We start from the raw sequence: 17,284 nt of genomic DNA, 5'->3' as shown, positions 1-17,284 counted from the left end.
GTGTGTACAAAACTGTTCTTGATTTCCACTAAATCTATTATATGGACAATAAAGCTGAAAAGTTTTTTTTAAAAAGACTGAATCTATCCTCAGCTGGCATCAACTTTTTTCATGCCTTACCTCTGAAATACTGTAACAAAGTATAGGGAACAAAGTCACACATCAGTCTGATCTCATTTTCCTAAATATTTCAAAATAATTAAATAATTAAGGTCAAGGAAGTGATGAGCTGAAGAGAATACTTTTCCTCTTCATCCCCTTCCCAGTCAATGTCAATGTTTTGAAGTTTAAAATAACTTTTCTTAGAAATCATTCAGTACAAGCTATTGGCTGGATTTGGAAAAGAGTTTACGTGTTATTCTTTCTAGAAATATACACTTTCCTATATTTTTTTTAATAACTTCCTCCTAGAATCTACTTAGTTTATAATCTAAACAAGAAAATAAACAAACTTCAGGATAATGGGGATTCATTGTATAAGCTTTCCTCTAATATTTTCAGTGTCTGGACCTGAGAGTAAGAAACCTATTACACCTTATAGTTTTCCGAATTTGCAAGACAAAGTTAGAATAATACTCTAAAAAACAGTTTGCAAAACAATTATTTTGACACTTCCTAAAATTCTGATAGTGCATCTAATCCTCCAAACAGGAAGAAGTTCTTCCTGTGGGTAGTCTCATTAGGATGAATGCGGAGACAAATACTCACCCAGCACTTCTTTAACTTTAGCTAAGCACACTGGAAAACATGCTAATTAAAACAAGCATTTAACACATCCCAGCATCCAGCATAGCCAGTGACTTTTGTGCCAGTGTTTAAAAACAACAATTATCATTGTCAGCTGATCACAGTTGGTAAGGATATCACCAAGCACACTCAAACTAATTTATACTAAAGCTAAGACAAGACTTTATAGTAGTCGACTTATTCCTCTGTTGTGGTATTTTGTGTTGAAGTCAAGTAGTGTTGGGAGGGATGGTTCCACATTAGGTTTTAATGATCAATATGAACCAGTTTTGTCTGTAATTGCACAAATAAAAATCCTATTACTGCTTTGTAAGTTGCTATGATGTCAATTTAGTTAAATTTATGTACGTAAAAGCAATGTGATAGACACATTTGAGAGACTGGAAACAAATTAAAGCAAGTCTTCCACTATTGGTCTACAAGAAATTAGAGTTACAGCACTATTAATCCACATCAATGCTTCACTTGAACAGGTTTGTTGTATCTAACCCTGATGTATTGCAGTTCAGAAACTTACACAGTTTATTTTTTATTTTCTTTCACATTACTAAAACAGATGTCAGTAAAGATTAACTCATAATCTACATGCATAAGCACATACATTATAAAAGGTAGTGAGAAATACTATCATAACTAAAAAAGTAACTATTTTTAAGCAAATTATATTATATAAAAACTATTTTTACAAATTCTGCCAAGAGTACAGTCTGTACGATGATACAAAAGCAACACCATTCAGGTAAATGTCAAGCATGTATTTATTTTCATTTTACTTCATGCTTTACATTGAACCCAACAAGAATTCAGTTCTACCTAAAAGGTAAGGGTTTCTTTATATGCCTTTCTGAATAAGATCTGTGGCAATAAGCAATGTACTTTCTCTAAATATCTTAAGGAGTTTCAGGGTATTTTACAAAAGTAAAAAACACATGGCAAGAAGAAAATCTAATAAATAGCACATTGGAGTGTTCTTGGTCCAAGTCTAACTTTTTCATATTTTTGATGTCAATTTACTACTCATGAAAGGTGTCAGATTAAGACCCCTCTGGCTGAAGTTATCTATACAGCCACAGACACACAGTGCGTCAGCAGCAGCATTGTCAAATTTCCCCTTAAAATCAATTTCTCCTCTCAAGCTGATTAGAGTTTATACACTGCTAAAGAAATGAGCGGTTTTTCTTCTTTTCACCTTTATTAAAAAAAAAAAAAATTAACAACCAGGAAAAATAAGGGAAAGTGATTTTCATAATGGAAGGAGTCCTCTTTCTAGCACTAAGGGGGCTTCAAATCACGTATATCTGTGAAATAAATACTCAAGCAATCATACCTGAGCAACTGTGTGATTTTGAAGTCAGGCACTTGCCCTTAAATTGTCAGCCTCCCATGGTACATTCTCTCACTGTTTTTTTATTGCAAATCTCAGTCTCCAGTGTCCCCAGTTAGCAAGTACCAATTCTCCAGGGAGAACCAGAAGCTAAAAGGTACAATTCCACATATGGACAAGCCCAAAAATCTACGCTGAAGTGAATGCTTGTTGATTCAACCATTACTTGCTCCCAGGTAATTAATCTCATCTTCAGCGGGAAGTTAACACCTAATGACCCAAGGGGGAAATAAGAAACAACTTTTACAAGCTATGCTCTGTTCATACCACACCTCACAGGCAACAAAAAGTAGTACAGCAAAAGGCCTTTGGTTCACCCAAATTGACACAACCAGGTCTTTCATGTGCTGTCACAAACCATCTATTCTGCCACGCACAAATCTTCAGGAGTATTCACAAAGCATATTATAGAGAAAAATAAAATGCCGTCTGTGATCTCCCAGTATAAGGATTTTAGTATTTGCAACACATAGCTGTGCCAACCTAAGAGTTCTCCTTACCGGAGTACCTTTCTGTTTAATTAATTAATAATTAATTAAAAAGGAAAATAATTAATTAAGGAAGAAGCAAAAAACCTTCTTAAAAATTCCATCAAATAAGCACCAGACTGAAGCACCACAGCTTTGTGCACAGTTTCATTTTTGCCACGGCCAAGCAAAAACAAAGCTGAGAACATTTTCTGCTTTACACCTGCCCGACATTTAACTAGGGTTTTTATCATCTGTGGTATGGTACTGCACAAAGAATTTCAGCAAGGCCATGGCTCCTTTTTCTAAATATTATACCAACACACTTGGACATGATCTCTGACCATGTAAACTCAATTTTTAATATTTGGCTTTATTACTTTAATTTCCACATTTGAAGTTCGGCAGAGGAGTGTTTCATGGATCAGAACTTATATCACTTTTCATATGCACTATTAAAAAGGAAACATAGGTTACTGGTGCTTGCAGTGGGGTTTGCCTTGAATTTAGAGCTAATATCTGAAGTTTCCTAACCTTTAGGGACATTCCATGATGTATCTCACCACAGAAACTGAAGCCAGCTGTAACCTATGAAGATAAATAAAAGCCACATGCATCAAATGCAGAATATATTAGAGTTGATTTGCCTCTTCATTTCAATAGTTAGCAGTTTGGGCAAATCTCAGACATTTTCCGGTATCAAAAGGAACTTCTGCATGTTTGGTTCAGGTCCCTCAGAACCTCTTTGGGCAACTTGTTCTTGAGTTTCATGGGGAAAAATCTAGGAAGAAACTAAGGAAGTTCTTGACTGATCAGACTTTCAACAGTGCCACAGATAGCTACGCATAGAAGTGTATTCACAGAATGGTTTGGGTTAGAAGGGACCTTAAAGATCATCTAGTTCCAATTTGCCTGCTGTGGCCCTCCCACTTGCTCAGAGCTCCATCCAACCTGGCCTTAAGCACATCCAGGGATGGGACATTTGCAACTTCTCTGGGCAACTGGTTCCACTCCCTCACCACCTTCACAGTAAAGAATTTTTTCCCTAATATCTAGACCTACTCTCTTTCCATTTAAGGCCATTCCCCCTTGTCCAGTCAGTACGTGCTCTTGTAAAAGGTCCCTCTCCATCTTTCTTGTAGGCTCTCTTCTGGTATTGAAAGGCCACAATTAGGTCACCTCAAAGCCTTTTCTTCTCCAGGCTGGACAAACACAAATATTTTAGCCTTTCCTCACAGGAGATGTTCTCCATCCCTCTGACCATCTTGGTGTCCTCCTCTGGACTCATTCCAACAGGTCTATGTCCTTCCTGTGCTGGGGACCCCAGAGCTGGGTGCAGCACTGCAGGTGGGGTCTCACCAGAGCGGAGCAGAGGGGCAGAATCCCCTCCCTCACCCTGCTGCCCACGCTGCTTTGGATGCAGCCCAGGACACATTTGGCTCTCTGGGCTGTGAGTGCACATGGCTGGGTCATGTCCAGCCTCTCATCCACCAGCACCCCCAAGTCCTTCTGGGCAGGGCTGCTCTCAATCTGTTTCTCCCCCAGCCCATGTTTATAGCAGGGGTTGCCCTGACCCAGGCGCATCACCCTGCACTTGTTCTTGTATTATGGATGGCAAACACATTCAGAAGTATTTTAACATAATACAATATAATGACTAAGTAAAAAGCAAGACTCATGGTTCTGTCACCTAGCATGTGTTCAGGCTTCCTGGAGGGGATTAAGGGTGACCTAGATAACCGTACTAGGAGTTTTAAGAGACTGTTGATGCACTCAACAAAGATATGTTAGCCAAGATGTGATGCCATGGAACCATGTCTGTGACTACTGTTATAGCTGAGCTGACTAAGTACACCATGTAGTCTTTTGGGCTGGCTTAGTCTTTAGGGCTATGTGCATTGTATTCATTGTGAGATGATGACACTACAGTATTTGAAAACCAAGCCATCTGAGAGCGAAAAAATGTATTTAGGTACCTGCCTTTAGATATCTGTATTTAAAATAAGATGGTTTAACATAAACAGACAAGCAATCCTCAGGCTAAAGGAAACAGATTAGAAAATAATCTGTTAGAATGGAAATGCTCTAACAGACTATATTGCATACCTCTAATATGTTATCCCAATTTTTTTAATGGCCTGGACAGAATCAAGGGAGGGCTGGGATGCTGTCTGCCACCAAACCAGGAGGAATTTTGTCTTCTCTCTACCTGGCACACTCTGTGATAGATTAAAAATAATTCTGCTTGTGCCTCTGGAGATAGCCTAACACAAATATAGAATCTTTCTCTCAATAACAGGAGTACCACCTTAGATTGAAAATAATAATAACTTTCCATCTGATCAAATCAATTTTCAAATGCCAGCTTATTTTCCATTTAAAGATGTTATTTAAAGTTATAAGCAAACTGACAACCCCATGTTTCTGCTAAATATAATATAAAAGATTTTTCATCCTTCAAAAAATATGTGATCAAATATTCTAAGCAAAAATATGTTTAGAAGGTCTTATAGTCAGGATATAGCTTCATACGTAAAATTCATTATTAGTTAGGGACACATAAGTATTTATTTTTGGGGGTTTTTTAGAAAAGTCAGTAGTTTAAACTAACATTACTGTTTAGCCCTGTTAGATGTTAATCTTAGTATTCCAACATTTAAAAGGCTATCAGGTCTTCTGACATTTTAATACAAATACAGCCTGTGGCTGTGACAGCATTTGCCATAGATATATTTTGCCATGATATTTATGTTTCTCTAGTATGTTTCTCTAAATGCATTAAAAAAATCTTCACAGTTTCTCTTAACAGATTCCACATGGAGAAGAGTAGATTAGGAAACAGGTTTCATCAGGATAGCACTGATACTTATCTGCAACTTTCTGTTCTTCAGGGTTTCTAAAAATTCCATTTCAGCAACTGCCTGAATTTCTAACGGTGTCCTATCAAAACTTTCTTATATTTATTTGGCATAATAGTGGAGACTATTAAATTAGATCTATAAGAGAGTTTAGGTTTACTACAGCAAAAGAAATATTTTTCTGTATCCATACCCTTTCAGTCAGGGGCCCTCAATGTATAGGTCAGCAATGCCCATTAAGTGCTGAGACAAAATGATTTGGGTGGGAGTTATGGCACCTCGTTCTCTCAACACACCCATAAGGGTGATATTAGCTGTTGCAAGTGAATGGAGCAATCTTTTTAAAATAAAGGTATGGGAGACAGGGACTCAGAGACATAGCATCCAGGCAGGGTAAGGCATGATGAAATTAACAAGTGTCACACAGGGAATTCCAGGAGGAAAATGAGATTTTTTTTTTCCCCCTCGCTACCCCGACCATGGAAGGAAAGTTTAAAAACACAAAAAAGAAGAAGGAAATAAAACTGTTTCTAGTAATAAATTACCTGGAGAATCAGGAGAATTAAAAGCCAGTGTATATGACACCAGTAACCTTGAGATATTTTTAAGGAGACAGCAAGATACCAGGCAAAAATCCTTCCAGATAGGATAAGTCAGGGAGTCACTAGACAGAAAACAACATTCCCCAAAGACTTACAAACACTAGCCAAAACTTTTGCACTGATTAATATATCAAACCACTTTGTTATGTTTAAATAGGCCTGCACAGTATCTGATATTCTAGCAGCAGCCTAGCAACAAAAAATGTCAGGTCACAGACCATTCTAATCACTTTTCGTATTTTTTTAAATGTTTTCATAAATATAAAAAAGTATAATGTCATGTAAACTAAATTGGTTTAATAAAATAATGTAATTCAATAGAAGTACTTAAAAAAAAAAACCAAAACAAAAAGTCAAAATATCCAGGCCTATAAGCCCATTAACCTAGTAAATCTTTCTATGATGCAAGTTGCCAGTAAAGATCTTATGAAGTAGACACAAAAAAGGAAAACAGCATTAAACATCAAACTCAAAAACTGTTTCATATCATCCTTCATTAATATTCAGTTTAGGGTCATGGAAGTAAGTTGCCTCTTGGGGGGAAAAAGCAGTGACAGATTTCATAAAGCAAATAATTCTTGCATGTCCTAATAGAGTGGGTGTATGCGAGAATTTATTCTTCTTCAATTGTAGTTGCTATATACAAATCATTTACTTTAAGATGTATGCACTAAATCCATGGTTAGCTGAAAATGTTGCTCAGTAGAGCAGGTGGAAGGGACTTGGGAATGTGGTAAGGCTTGCAAATTTTTCACAGAATAATCTCACCAGAAAATGCACGTCAGGATGAACAGAAATTTTGAGCAGATGGCTCCCACATAATTTCAGCTAGGTGGAGCTGCATATGATTTCCTTATATCTATCTAGTCATTAAATGTTACTTTAGGCCTGCCTGATGGTTGGTATTTCCAAAGGCACCCAAGAGTATCAAACATCTGAAGTCTCGCACAGCTTGAAAAAGTTAATTATCTAACTCACTTGTGCTTCTTTCACAATGACTTTTGGCTCAATATTACAGCAAAATATTCTGAAATGCTGAGAGCTTGTTTTACTATGAAAGCTAAATCCATTGTGCTGTACCAACTTCCTTCCTTTAATACCAAGTGGAACCATGTAAATTCTCTTCATGTAAACAAAGAGAATATATTGCTCAAGAAGTAGTTTGTGCCTCAGTTCCCAGAGAAATGTAAAGTTCATTTTACAGTTAACTCAGTGGATTCCTGCTTATTTCACCAAAAACAGGAAGAAAATCAGAAATATTAAAATTATTTTAAAAAATGGTTTAAAGCCAGTACGTAAGTAGATAAATTAAATTCCTTTCCAAAAATCATTATTCATAGTGAAAACTATGTACTCACTTAATATCTTTTCAGTAATAAAAATAATACCAAAGCAGATGTTATGCATAATATGCTCTAAGTTTAATTAAAACTAAAAGAAAAACAACAGTAATATCAGAAATACGTAATTGCTTTCAATTGTAGCAGCAGCCACTTGGTTGAGGTCTAAATTTTCTGTAATAAAGCAAAATCTGCTTTCATTTACATCTTTGCAGCTCCACTGATGTTCACTGAGGCTGAAGATGAGAGTCAGGTACAGAATATAATTTGGAGGTCATGTGCAGAGATTCTACACTCCACCTTTCCCATGTTTTGTTTTGTTTGTTTTTTTTTTTTTTTTTTTTTTTTTACTCATAACTGCTATAATCTTTTTGGATTTTTGTAAAGCTTTTCATACTGTCTGATATCCTTCTGCACAAAATGTGCAGTCCACAGCTGGATAAACACATTATGTGATAAGTGAGCAACTGGCTCATCGGTCAGGCATAAAGCATTGCAGTGAATGGGGTGACATCAGACTGGTGACCTGTCCCTAGTGGGGTTCTGCTGAGCTCCATTATAGGCCCTGTTCTCTTCAACATCTTCATAAATGACTTGGGCACAGGACTGGAAGGGACACTGAGCAAGTTCACAGATGATACAAAACAGGGGAGCTGTTGACTCCCTCAAAGGCAGGGACGTCCTGCAGAGAGACCTGGACAAATCAGATGGCTGGGCATTCATCAACTTCATTCATATGAAGTTTATCAGAGTAAAGTGCCAGATTCTGCACCTGGGATGGGGCAAACCTGGATGTACGGACAGACTGAGCAATGAGATGCTGGAAAGCAGTGCTGCAGAAAGAGACCTGGGGGTCCTGGTCAATGGCAAGTTGAACATGAGTCAGCAGTGCCCTGGTAGCCAGGAGGGCCACCTGTGTCCTGGGGGGCATCAGGCACAGCATCAGCAGCCAGGCAAGGGAGGGGATTGCCCTGCTCTGCACTGGTGCAGCTTCACCTCGAGTGCTGGGGGCAGTTTTGGGTGCTACAATACAAGAAAGATATAAAGGTATTAGAGAGTGTCCAAAGGAGAGCAACCAAGATGGTGAAGAGCCTTGAGGGGAAGCATTATGAGGAGTGGCTGAGGTCACCTGGTCTGTTCAGAATGGAAAAGACTAAGGGGAGACCTCATCACAGTCTACAACTTCCTTGTGAGGGAAAGAGGAGGGCAGACACTGATCTCTGCTCTGTGGTGCCCAGTGACAGGACCCCAGGGGATAGACTGAAGTTGTGTCAGGGTAGGTTTAGGTTGGATATTAGAAAAAGGTAGTCAGGCACTGGAACAGGCTCCCCAGGGAAGTGGTCTCAGCACCAGCCCTTACAGAGTTCAAGAAGTGTTTGGACAACACTCTGCGGCACATGGTGTGACTCTTGGGGATGGTGCTGTGCAGGGTGAGGAGTCGGACTTGATGACCCTTGTGGGTGACTTCCAGCTCAGTTTATTCAGTGATTTTGTAGTTTGATATCCTCAAGAATAAAGTGAGATGGATGAGAGTTGATATCATGTTCCACTAGAGTAATCAAATTTTAGAAGACAGTACTTCATAAGATCTCTTTAATTCCAGCAAGGATCTTCCAATTCCCTTTAGGAAAGATTTCAGTGTTAGAGGTGTTGAGCCTCTGCCACTGATGCATATCATTTCAGTCTCAATATTTTCAGAAGATGTCAGCATTTTTTTATACCTATAGAGCATATTTGCATTATGCTTAGCATGAGACATTTATATAATCTATATCTGAGTTAGGAAATAGAAACAGTATTATATGTAGAATCATGTCTGGTATGTATTCATTAGGCAAATAGACAGATAGCATTGATACAGAAACCAAAATGAGCATCTATACCAAAACAAAGATTTTTTTGTGTACATGAAATACCCAGTGGACTGATGTATAAAGGGAAACCTCATGACCTATCAAAATTAGAATCTCAGACTACAACAGTGAAAGTAGAAGAGGTGATCAAAATTCTCTAGTTGCTAGGCATTTTATGGAAAGAGGCCACATTCACTCATCTTATTAAAATTCATGAAAATTGAAAATATCCAAAAGCCCAGGAGGGGTGGGGTCACAAAATCTATTTCACAGAACTGGGAAGCTTACTCTAAATTCACCTTGAAAGCACTTTCCCCATCACAGACTTTCTGAGAGCCTTTTGATTTCTCTCCTACTTAGGAGGTAATTATAGAACTTCTTTTCCTCCCTGAATAGAGCATACAGAAAGAGTTCACTTCAGCCTTTTATGCAGATTGTAATGGTTTGTTCCTGACTAGATCTTTGTTGCAAATTATTTCTCTTTTGCTCTCTCCAATTCATCTAGTTAGCTTTATTTTTATTTCCCTTTATTTTTCACATCTCGTCCTCTGTGTCATTTGATATCATAACTGCTTTTGTATTAAATCTTGTTGAACTTTGCACTTCTCTTTTCCTCTAAATTTATTTTTGCCTTTAATTTTAAATTTACTGTTGCCAGAAAACAATGACATTCAGGCATAGGGATGATGGAAGAGGGATGGTAAACAAAGGCTGTGTAGTGTATTTCTCTTGTGGATAAATCTCTTAAAAGGTACAAATCCAAAGGTAAAGAATAAGTTCTTTTTAGAAAGATTTCTAAGGGCACCAGAATCATGTGAGATTTTTAAGATCATCACAGTCATTTCAGTCAGGAAGAATCCAAGTTTATGAGTTTAAAGTGCCTATGATAGATGCTTGGTTTATGTGGTCTAGTCTGGTCCTAACAGCTACCACTGCTTTTTATTTCTTGTACAAATTGACACTCAGCAGAGGAGCTGCTGGGAAATTCTACACCATCCTGTTTTCACATCGGGGAAGTCAGTCTCCTTGTAACACTACTACTACAATAGGACCACAGAATTTCGCCCTGCTCAGACACTTCCCTTGTTTTCAGAACATATAAAGGTTAATATTTATTAATAATTAATAAACAGTGTTTTCAAGATAAACTCAAAGCTTAAGCATCATTTAACCACTGAAGCAACGCTATTTTAGGCAAACTAGAATTAGAATAAAGAACAGTGGTCTTTTTATTTTTTTGGTAACAGCCCACTTTTATTCTTAAAAAGAAAGCAGGGATAAGGTAGCATTTTTTTTTTAAAACTGCTTTTCTGATATTGGGTAAGAATTGTAGGACATGAGCAGTATTCCAGCAACCAGCTTATGAGAGTATATCCCAAAGGCATAGCATTCCAAATAAAAGCAGCAGACCTGCATGGCTCATCACACTCTCTTGCATGTGATGTCAATGGTGAATAACAGACCAATAGTATTCCCCTGAATCCATCATGCATACATAAGTGCTAATGAAGAGAAACAGGAAATGTTCTTTCATGGAGAAACTATCAATATTTTTGTATTAAATGATGGTATAAGAATAAAGACTTGCTACAAATCCCTCACTCAGAAAGCTGGTCTGCTTTGGAAATGAGCAATCACAGCTGTAACTAAATCAACCAAACTAGGCATCACCAAAAGTTATTAGGAGCATATTTTTCCTCAGCCTAACTGTTCTGCTTTATATATTATTCACTCAGCCAGCTGCAAAGCTCTCTCCCACTCTTGGTGATTTCAACAGTAGTTGTTGGAGAAGCTTTTATACACTTAGAGTAGGTATATAAAAATATTTATAGCATTTAGTGTTTACACTACGTGGCCTTAAACGAGAAATTTTTATATTTATCCAGCTTAAGCATAAGTTGTCCCCTACCCTGCTGAAGAACATTCATATCCAAAAATCTAAGGAATGTAAGCCAAAAATCCAATCTTTTTTCTCTTCATGGTTGTCTCTCCCCAGCTTTAAGTTCTCCCTCTTTCAGAATCCTATCTGGCACATGGAAGAGATTTTTTCAATAAATCAATACCGTAATAAAAAATGACTGTTTCTATGCACTCCACATATTAACTGAGTTTCTCTTATACAGATAAAATCATTCACCTTATGCTCTATACTTGACATTCATTTTTAATAACAGACCTTAATAAAAGAAGCATCTGGCAAAAATGTGAATCTAAAATATCACTATGTTAAATCTTGTCTGCTTTGGCATAATAGCTAATCACTTAATTTGGTTTCAGAAAGAATGATAACATTTTGCTGTTTTCAAACTATACTTTTGAAAAAGAACACCATCTGAAAGAAATGCTATGAGTATAAGGAATGTTAAAGTAATAGCTATCATTTTTTTATCAGCAAAATAGAAGGCTACTGTTTTCAGCAAGAATGAAATTAGCAGTTTATCCATGAAAAAATGTAAAAACCAAAGACAAACTATATGCTTTTTCCTAAAATCATTATAGCATAAATATCCCTTGTCATGGTTTAACCCCAGCCAGCAGCTAAGCACCACACAGCTGTCCACTCACTCTCCCACAGTGGGATGAGGGAGAGAACAGGAAAAGTGAGAAAACGCATGGGTTGAGATACAGCCAGTTTCATAGGAAAAGCAAAAACCACACTCAAGCAAAGCAATAAAGGAATTCATTCACCACTTCTCATGAGCAGGCAGGTGTTTGGCCATCCCAAGGAAAACAGGACTCTATCACATGGAATGGTGACTTGGGACAACAAATGTCATCACTCCGAACATGACCTCTTACTCCTTCCCCCAGTATTATATGCTGAGGATGACTCCAGTGGTCAGTTGGAATCAGCTGTCCTGGCTGTGTCCCCTCCCAGTTTCTTGTGCACCCACAGCCTACTTGCTGAAGAAGGTTGACAAATAGAAAAGGCCTTCAGGCTGTACAAGCACTGCTTGGCAGTAAGGAAAACGTTCTTGAGTTAACAACACTCTTCCCAGCAAAAATCCAAACCACATCCCTATATTAGCTACTGTGAAGAAAATTCTCTCTATCCCAGCCAAAGCAAACACATCCCTGTAGCACCTGTATGGAAAATAATGCATACCCGACAAAACTGCTCACCAGCACATGTACAAAGAAAGAACAAATTACCCTCCAAAATTTTAACAGGAGAATTTTCAAAACCAATATTTTGTCTCACTCCATGACATTAGTTGAAAGAGGAGGCAAAGCATAAGACTCATTGAACAATACCCGCAACCAAAAAAATATCTGCATATTCTGCTAAATACCGTCACCCCAAAATGGGCTTTGCTAATTTGGGGATAGCCCTCCTTACAGAAGCTGCAACTTGAATCACAGTGTTTTGAGCAAAGCTCTGTTCTTTTTTGATATAAACAACGCTGAAGAGTTGCACAAGGTTCCAAAAAATACAGTCAATCAACATCATTACAGCATATGCCTCCACTTCATACCAACTACTTACCCAGATGTTTCCATCTTGGTGGTATGGTTTCCAGTTTCTCCCTGTATCACTGTAGAGCATCCGATACTGAGTTACCCAGTCAGAGCTGCTGTACCTGCCTTGAGTTGCAATAGCACTGATCTGCTTCCTGTTCCCAAAATCCACTTGCAGCCACTGGTAATGATCACTGTCTGATGGAGACCAACCTCCTGCACCTGTTGTGTTGTAACAGAAGAGAGATTTAGATCTCGGGCAGTTGCTTTGATGAGAATTCATTGTGAAGATGGTGATTGCTGGAAGTCAGCCCAGCTGAGAGGAACAGAATAGCAAAAAAATTTGAACACATATGAAAGAAATATGAGTTCCTACTTTCAAAAGAATGCAGAATAAACTTTAGCACAGGCTTTAAGTACATTAACTCTGTTGCCCCAATCCTATTTTGATATTTACAAAATTACAATGACTTAGTGGGATGCCTGCTAACCAATCAATGCCTTCATAATGCCTTAATTACAGTTTATTACTTTTGGCCAAATTATAATTGTTCAAGGGTTGACCAATTTGCCATGAAGTCCTTTGTCAGAGTAAGGCACAAATCAATAAAAAGTTTTGCATTTTCTATGCCTTTTCAATAACATTTCAAGTTGAAGAGATAATATAGAAAAAAAAAGCAAGGAAATAAGAGCTAGATCTCTACTTTTCTATGTTTCACTATCATGTCCAAACTGAAAGATCTACCAGACGAATTTAGAAAGGAGCAGGTACTTCAGGGCTAGATCCAGTTTTGATCTGCTCATTGTAAAATCTGTCACAGATTACTTTGGCAGATGCCTTACACAAGTGTTATTGCTCTTTATGGGTCTATGAATTAACTTGACAGTAATACTGTTAATATTCTTCTCAGCCACTAGACTACATTAAACTGTTCTAAATAAAGAAGGCCAGTGATGCATAGATAAATATAGTATTGAGACATTAATGCAATTTCTTATTCTGAAATAAAAATATTAAGGGGAAAACTGTATTAGGATTCTTCAGAGAATAATAAAATTTCTCAGATAGATATTAAAATGATATATCTATTATAATGGTAAGTATTAGGAAATAAATGAAATAAAAAACCTCATCTATCAAAACAGAGAAAAAGTGGAATATTATTCCCTTTATCATCATAACAGACATTAATACACAGAAAACAAAATGTTTACAGACTTGATGTGATTTACAGGGGTTTTATTTTGCTTTTAGATTTGAACCAAATAAATGTCTTGGCACACCACCAAATCATGTAGTCTAGTCCATGGGCCAATTTTCCTTGCTTTTAATTTCACTTATACGCTTCAATTCATGTCAAAAGCCTCGCCTGCTTGCCAAACAAGAAACTTTGCTATACTGCATCTCATATACTCCCATCATTAGGCGGCAGCATTGCCTCAGTCTTAAGCAACCCTAAAACTCATTCAGCTGCTACAGGTGTTAACCTTTGCGGGTCATTGGACATTATAATGTTGTCATATCAACAGGATGATCTGATGCCTTAAGTGGTTGCCTTTCATTGTAATTAAGAGTGTAGCACTACACCAATGACAACTAATTTGTTAAAATTTTCAAGATTTGCAATAGATGCTTTCTCACTGCTCTACCCAGCAAAGTAAACGGGATACTTTAGCTGTAGGGAATAGTTAAATGCTCTTTAAAACAAACTCAAAAAAACACCTTTACTGAAAAGCACTTGCAGCAAAAAAATTCCCGCACATTCCCAAATGCAAACTACCTCTAGTTTTGCAGAGAAAGGTACCTGATCACTCAAAACAAAATAGAGCTTCTTCATAACTACTATGCATGGAGATTGGAACAGTCAGCTCTACATACTTCTTGTAATAGCAGAGATGATGTTTTCTCTCCCTATCCTAAGATCCTCATCAAACTGACGTATCTGAGACTGATGGAACACAAAAAAAATTTGCCACTGTACAAAAGCCATCTTTGTAAAAAAATCTTTGGTGGCTACAGAAAAAAAATAAGGTTCAAATGTGAGCATTTTTTAAAAGCATTTATGAAAGACAAAGTTAAAGAGTCAATCACTAAAATTTCCTTCATCAGTGCAATTGTTGAGAAAGTATGATATACTATAGTGCTATGAAGGTTAAAATAGATGTTATGGTTTTTACACTTTTTACTTATGCAGGAGATTTACATTAATCCAGGAGATTTTTGTTAAGCACATTTAAAGGAAAAGACTTTGAAGCATAACAAAATATAATTTCTTTATTTAGTACATTCATGTTACTGAGACAGGATTTTGTCTTTCTGTAATTGTTAAACATTCACTGTAAATTGCAACTAGGTTTTGAAGAGTCTTCACCTACAAATCCTTGGAAAAGTTTGTAAAAATTGAGTGCTAGCACTCCTTTTCTTGGTTATTTATTTTTATGTAAGAAAAGTTGGAAAGCATTTTTCACATCATGCTTAAGAAAAGTTAGAGAGATGTGACACAGTAGTCACATATAGGCCATGAGATGGAAACACTGGCATTGCAAGACAGACTGCCCTAGAACCATTTCTAACAAGCAAGAGACAAGACTTCTTGTCAATGTTGCAAAGAGCAGCAAACAATATTATCCCATATCTCAGTTTTAGATTTGCCTTCTGGCTCTTCCAAGCAAGTAAAGGAATAAATAGTCGAAAGGATGAAGGAGAAACATGCTGCATTACAGCTAAATGTGCTGCTGAGCAGACCAGCATAGTAAGGGAATGGTGGTTAATCTGAGTGCACAGGGCAGTCCTCAGCCAGTCACCAGAAGCAGCCTGTGAGTATCAGTTAAAATTGTCCTCTTCCATTTTGATTCACCAAGATATGTAATTTGGGGGAGAGGACTACTTTGTTAATTTTGTTGCCGATACATGTAACCTCTAGTGGTTCAAGGATCCCTTTTATTTTTATTATGGTTTTTTTCAGATGCATGCTCTAAATAGATTATGAAAATGTTGTATTACATACAAATTTCCCCACAGTGCAATCCTGAAACAGCCCAAATTCACTGGAGGAATTTAAGTGCATTTGTATCTCCATTCAATCTAAGCAGGTACAAAAACCTCATTTCCCCATAAATGTGCACATGCTTACAATTCCACATATCATGAAATATTTTGTTGAATAAATCCCAGCTTCTTCACCAGAATTCAGAAGCTGGTGTGATACTGGATTCGGAAAAGAGGAGTTACTGATAAATAATATATTTTGCCTTTTTAAAGGAGTGAGGAATTTGGAAATCAAACCTGATTTCCACAATATGTCATTATTTTTTAAATAAACAGAATTTTATGGCCAATACCTTATGAAAGGATAATGAATTATCTTTAGGGAAGGATCAAAATGACAGCAGTTAATAGTTTTCAGGGAACTTTACGTCATACTGAAACTACAGTGGTGTATTAAATCTGTTGAGTAATTTCTATTCAGTGCTATTATTCACACCTTGGTGTAAACTGTTCATTTTTAATAGCTATAGGCTATATCCTGAATTTTATTACATTTATTATTTGCACTTTTTATTACAGTAGAAAAATAGGCACTGGATACATGTTTTTTCATTCAATGCTCCCTTTAATTCATGTACTGCCTTTTAATGACAAATAGCACAATATACTACGAAATCAATAAGAGTTAAAATTAGAAGTAGATTAGAGCTTAAAAAATTGTTTTAAAGATACTAAACAGATGCATATAATACACTTGGCTTTCCTTAAAAAAGGTAAGGAGCATTTATGGAGTTTTTTGGTAGTAAAGGTACAATAAATTCAATTACATACAATATCTCTTCCTATTTTAATTTTTATGCTATACTAGAATTTAATGTGATTAAACATATTCAACCAGTCATCAGCCAAAATAATTGACCCAGTGACATGAACCAAAAGAGTCACTGGATACTCTGATTTATACCATATACCACTTAACACTACACACAGGACAACTCATTTCACCTTGAGCAAGAATGACTGTACATGAATTTTTGTTAATAGAGAACTCCAAGTTCAACAAGAGTAAAGTCAGCACTGAGCATGTGGCCCAAGTATCTTTGAGGACCCAAGAAACTTTCTTGTGCATAAAAGCCTATAAGTCTCAATCAACAAAGCCAGCAAGAGCATACCTGTGGTAAAAGTCAGCTATGAAAGATTTCATAGAACTTTATTTTCAAAACAAGTAATTGGATCTGCTCCTACTGCAGACTGACCAAACTACTGAAACAAACACTCATGATAAGTCTTATTATGCAGGAGACGTAAAACTGTATTCAGAATGCTAAGAACTTGTAAAAGTGGAAATTGTTAATGATTTTGCACCAAATAAAAACAATTGCTAACAAACAGTATTAGCTTCATTACAAGACTTGAAGTTCAAAGACTTAATTTTTTTAAATTAGGAATATTCCAATGTGTTTCATGTTTTTATTGCATTTTATTCCACAGGTTCATTCTGTGGAACAGCAAGCAGCATGAAAAACATAGTCTATCTCTGAATGACACATGTAAAAGATAGCACAATCTATTTCTAGGAGTATAA

At 36.8% G+C, this 17,284-nt stretch overlaps 1 protein-coding gene across 1 annotated transcript in view; it reads right to left on the bottom strand.

Annotated features, from left to right (window-relative positions):
* CNTNAP2 (contactin associated protein 2) overlaps positions 1-17,284 on the bottom strand; it is a 1,031,909-nt gene that overhangs the window by 660,485 nt on the left and 354,140 nt on the right. The window contains exon 3 of the mRNA XM_010398652.4: positions 12,739-12,932. Within this exon, the coding sequence (XP_010396954.1) occupies positions 12,739-12,932 (194 nt within the window). The remainder of the gene's footprint in view (positions 1-12,738; positions 12,933-17,284) is intronic.

This window comes from Corvus cornix, chromosome 2 (assembly GCF_000738735.6).
Source record: "Corvus cornix cornix isolate S_Up_H32 chromosome 2, ASM73873v5, whole genome shotgun sequence".
Classification (NCBI taxonomy): Eukaryota; Metazoa; Chordata; class Aves; order Passeriformes; family Corvidae; genus Corvus; species Corvus cornix.
Note: the sequence above shows the minus strand (reverse complement) of the source record. Positions and strands in the feature narration are given on the sequence as shown.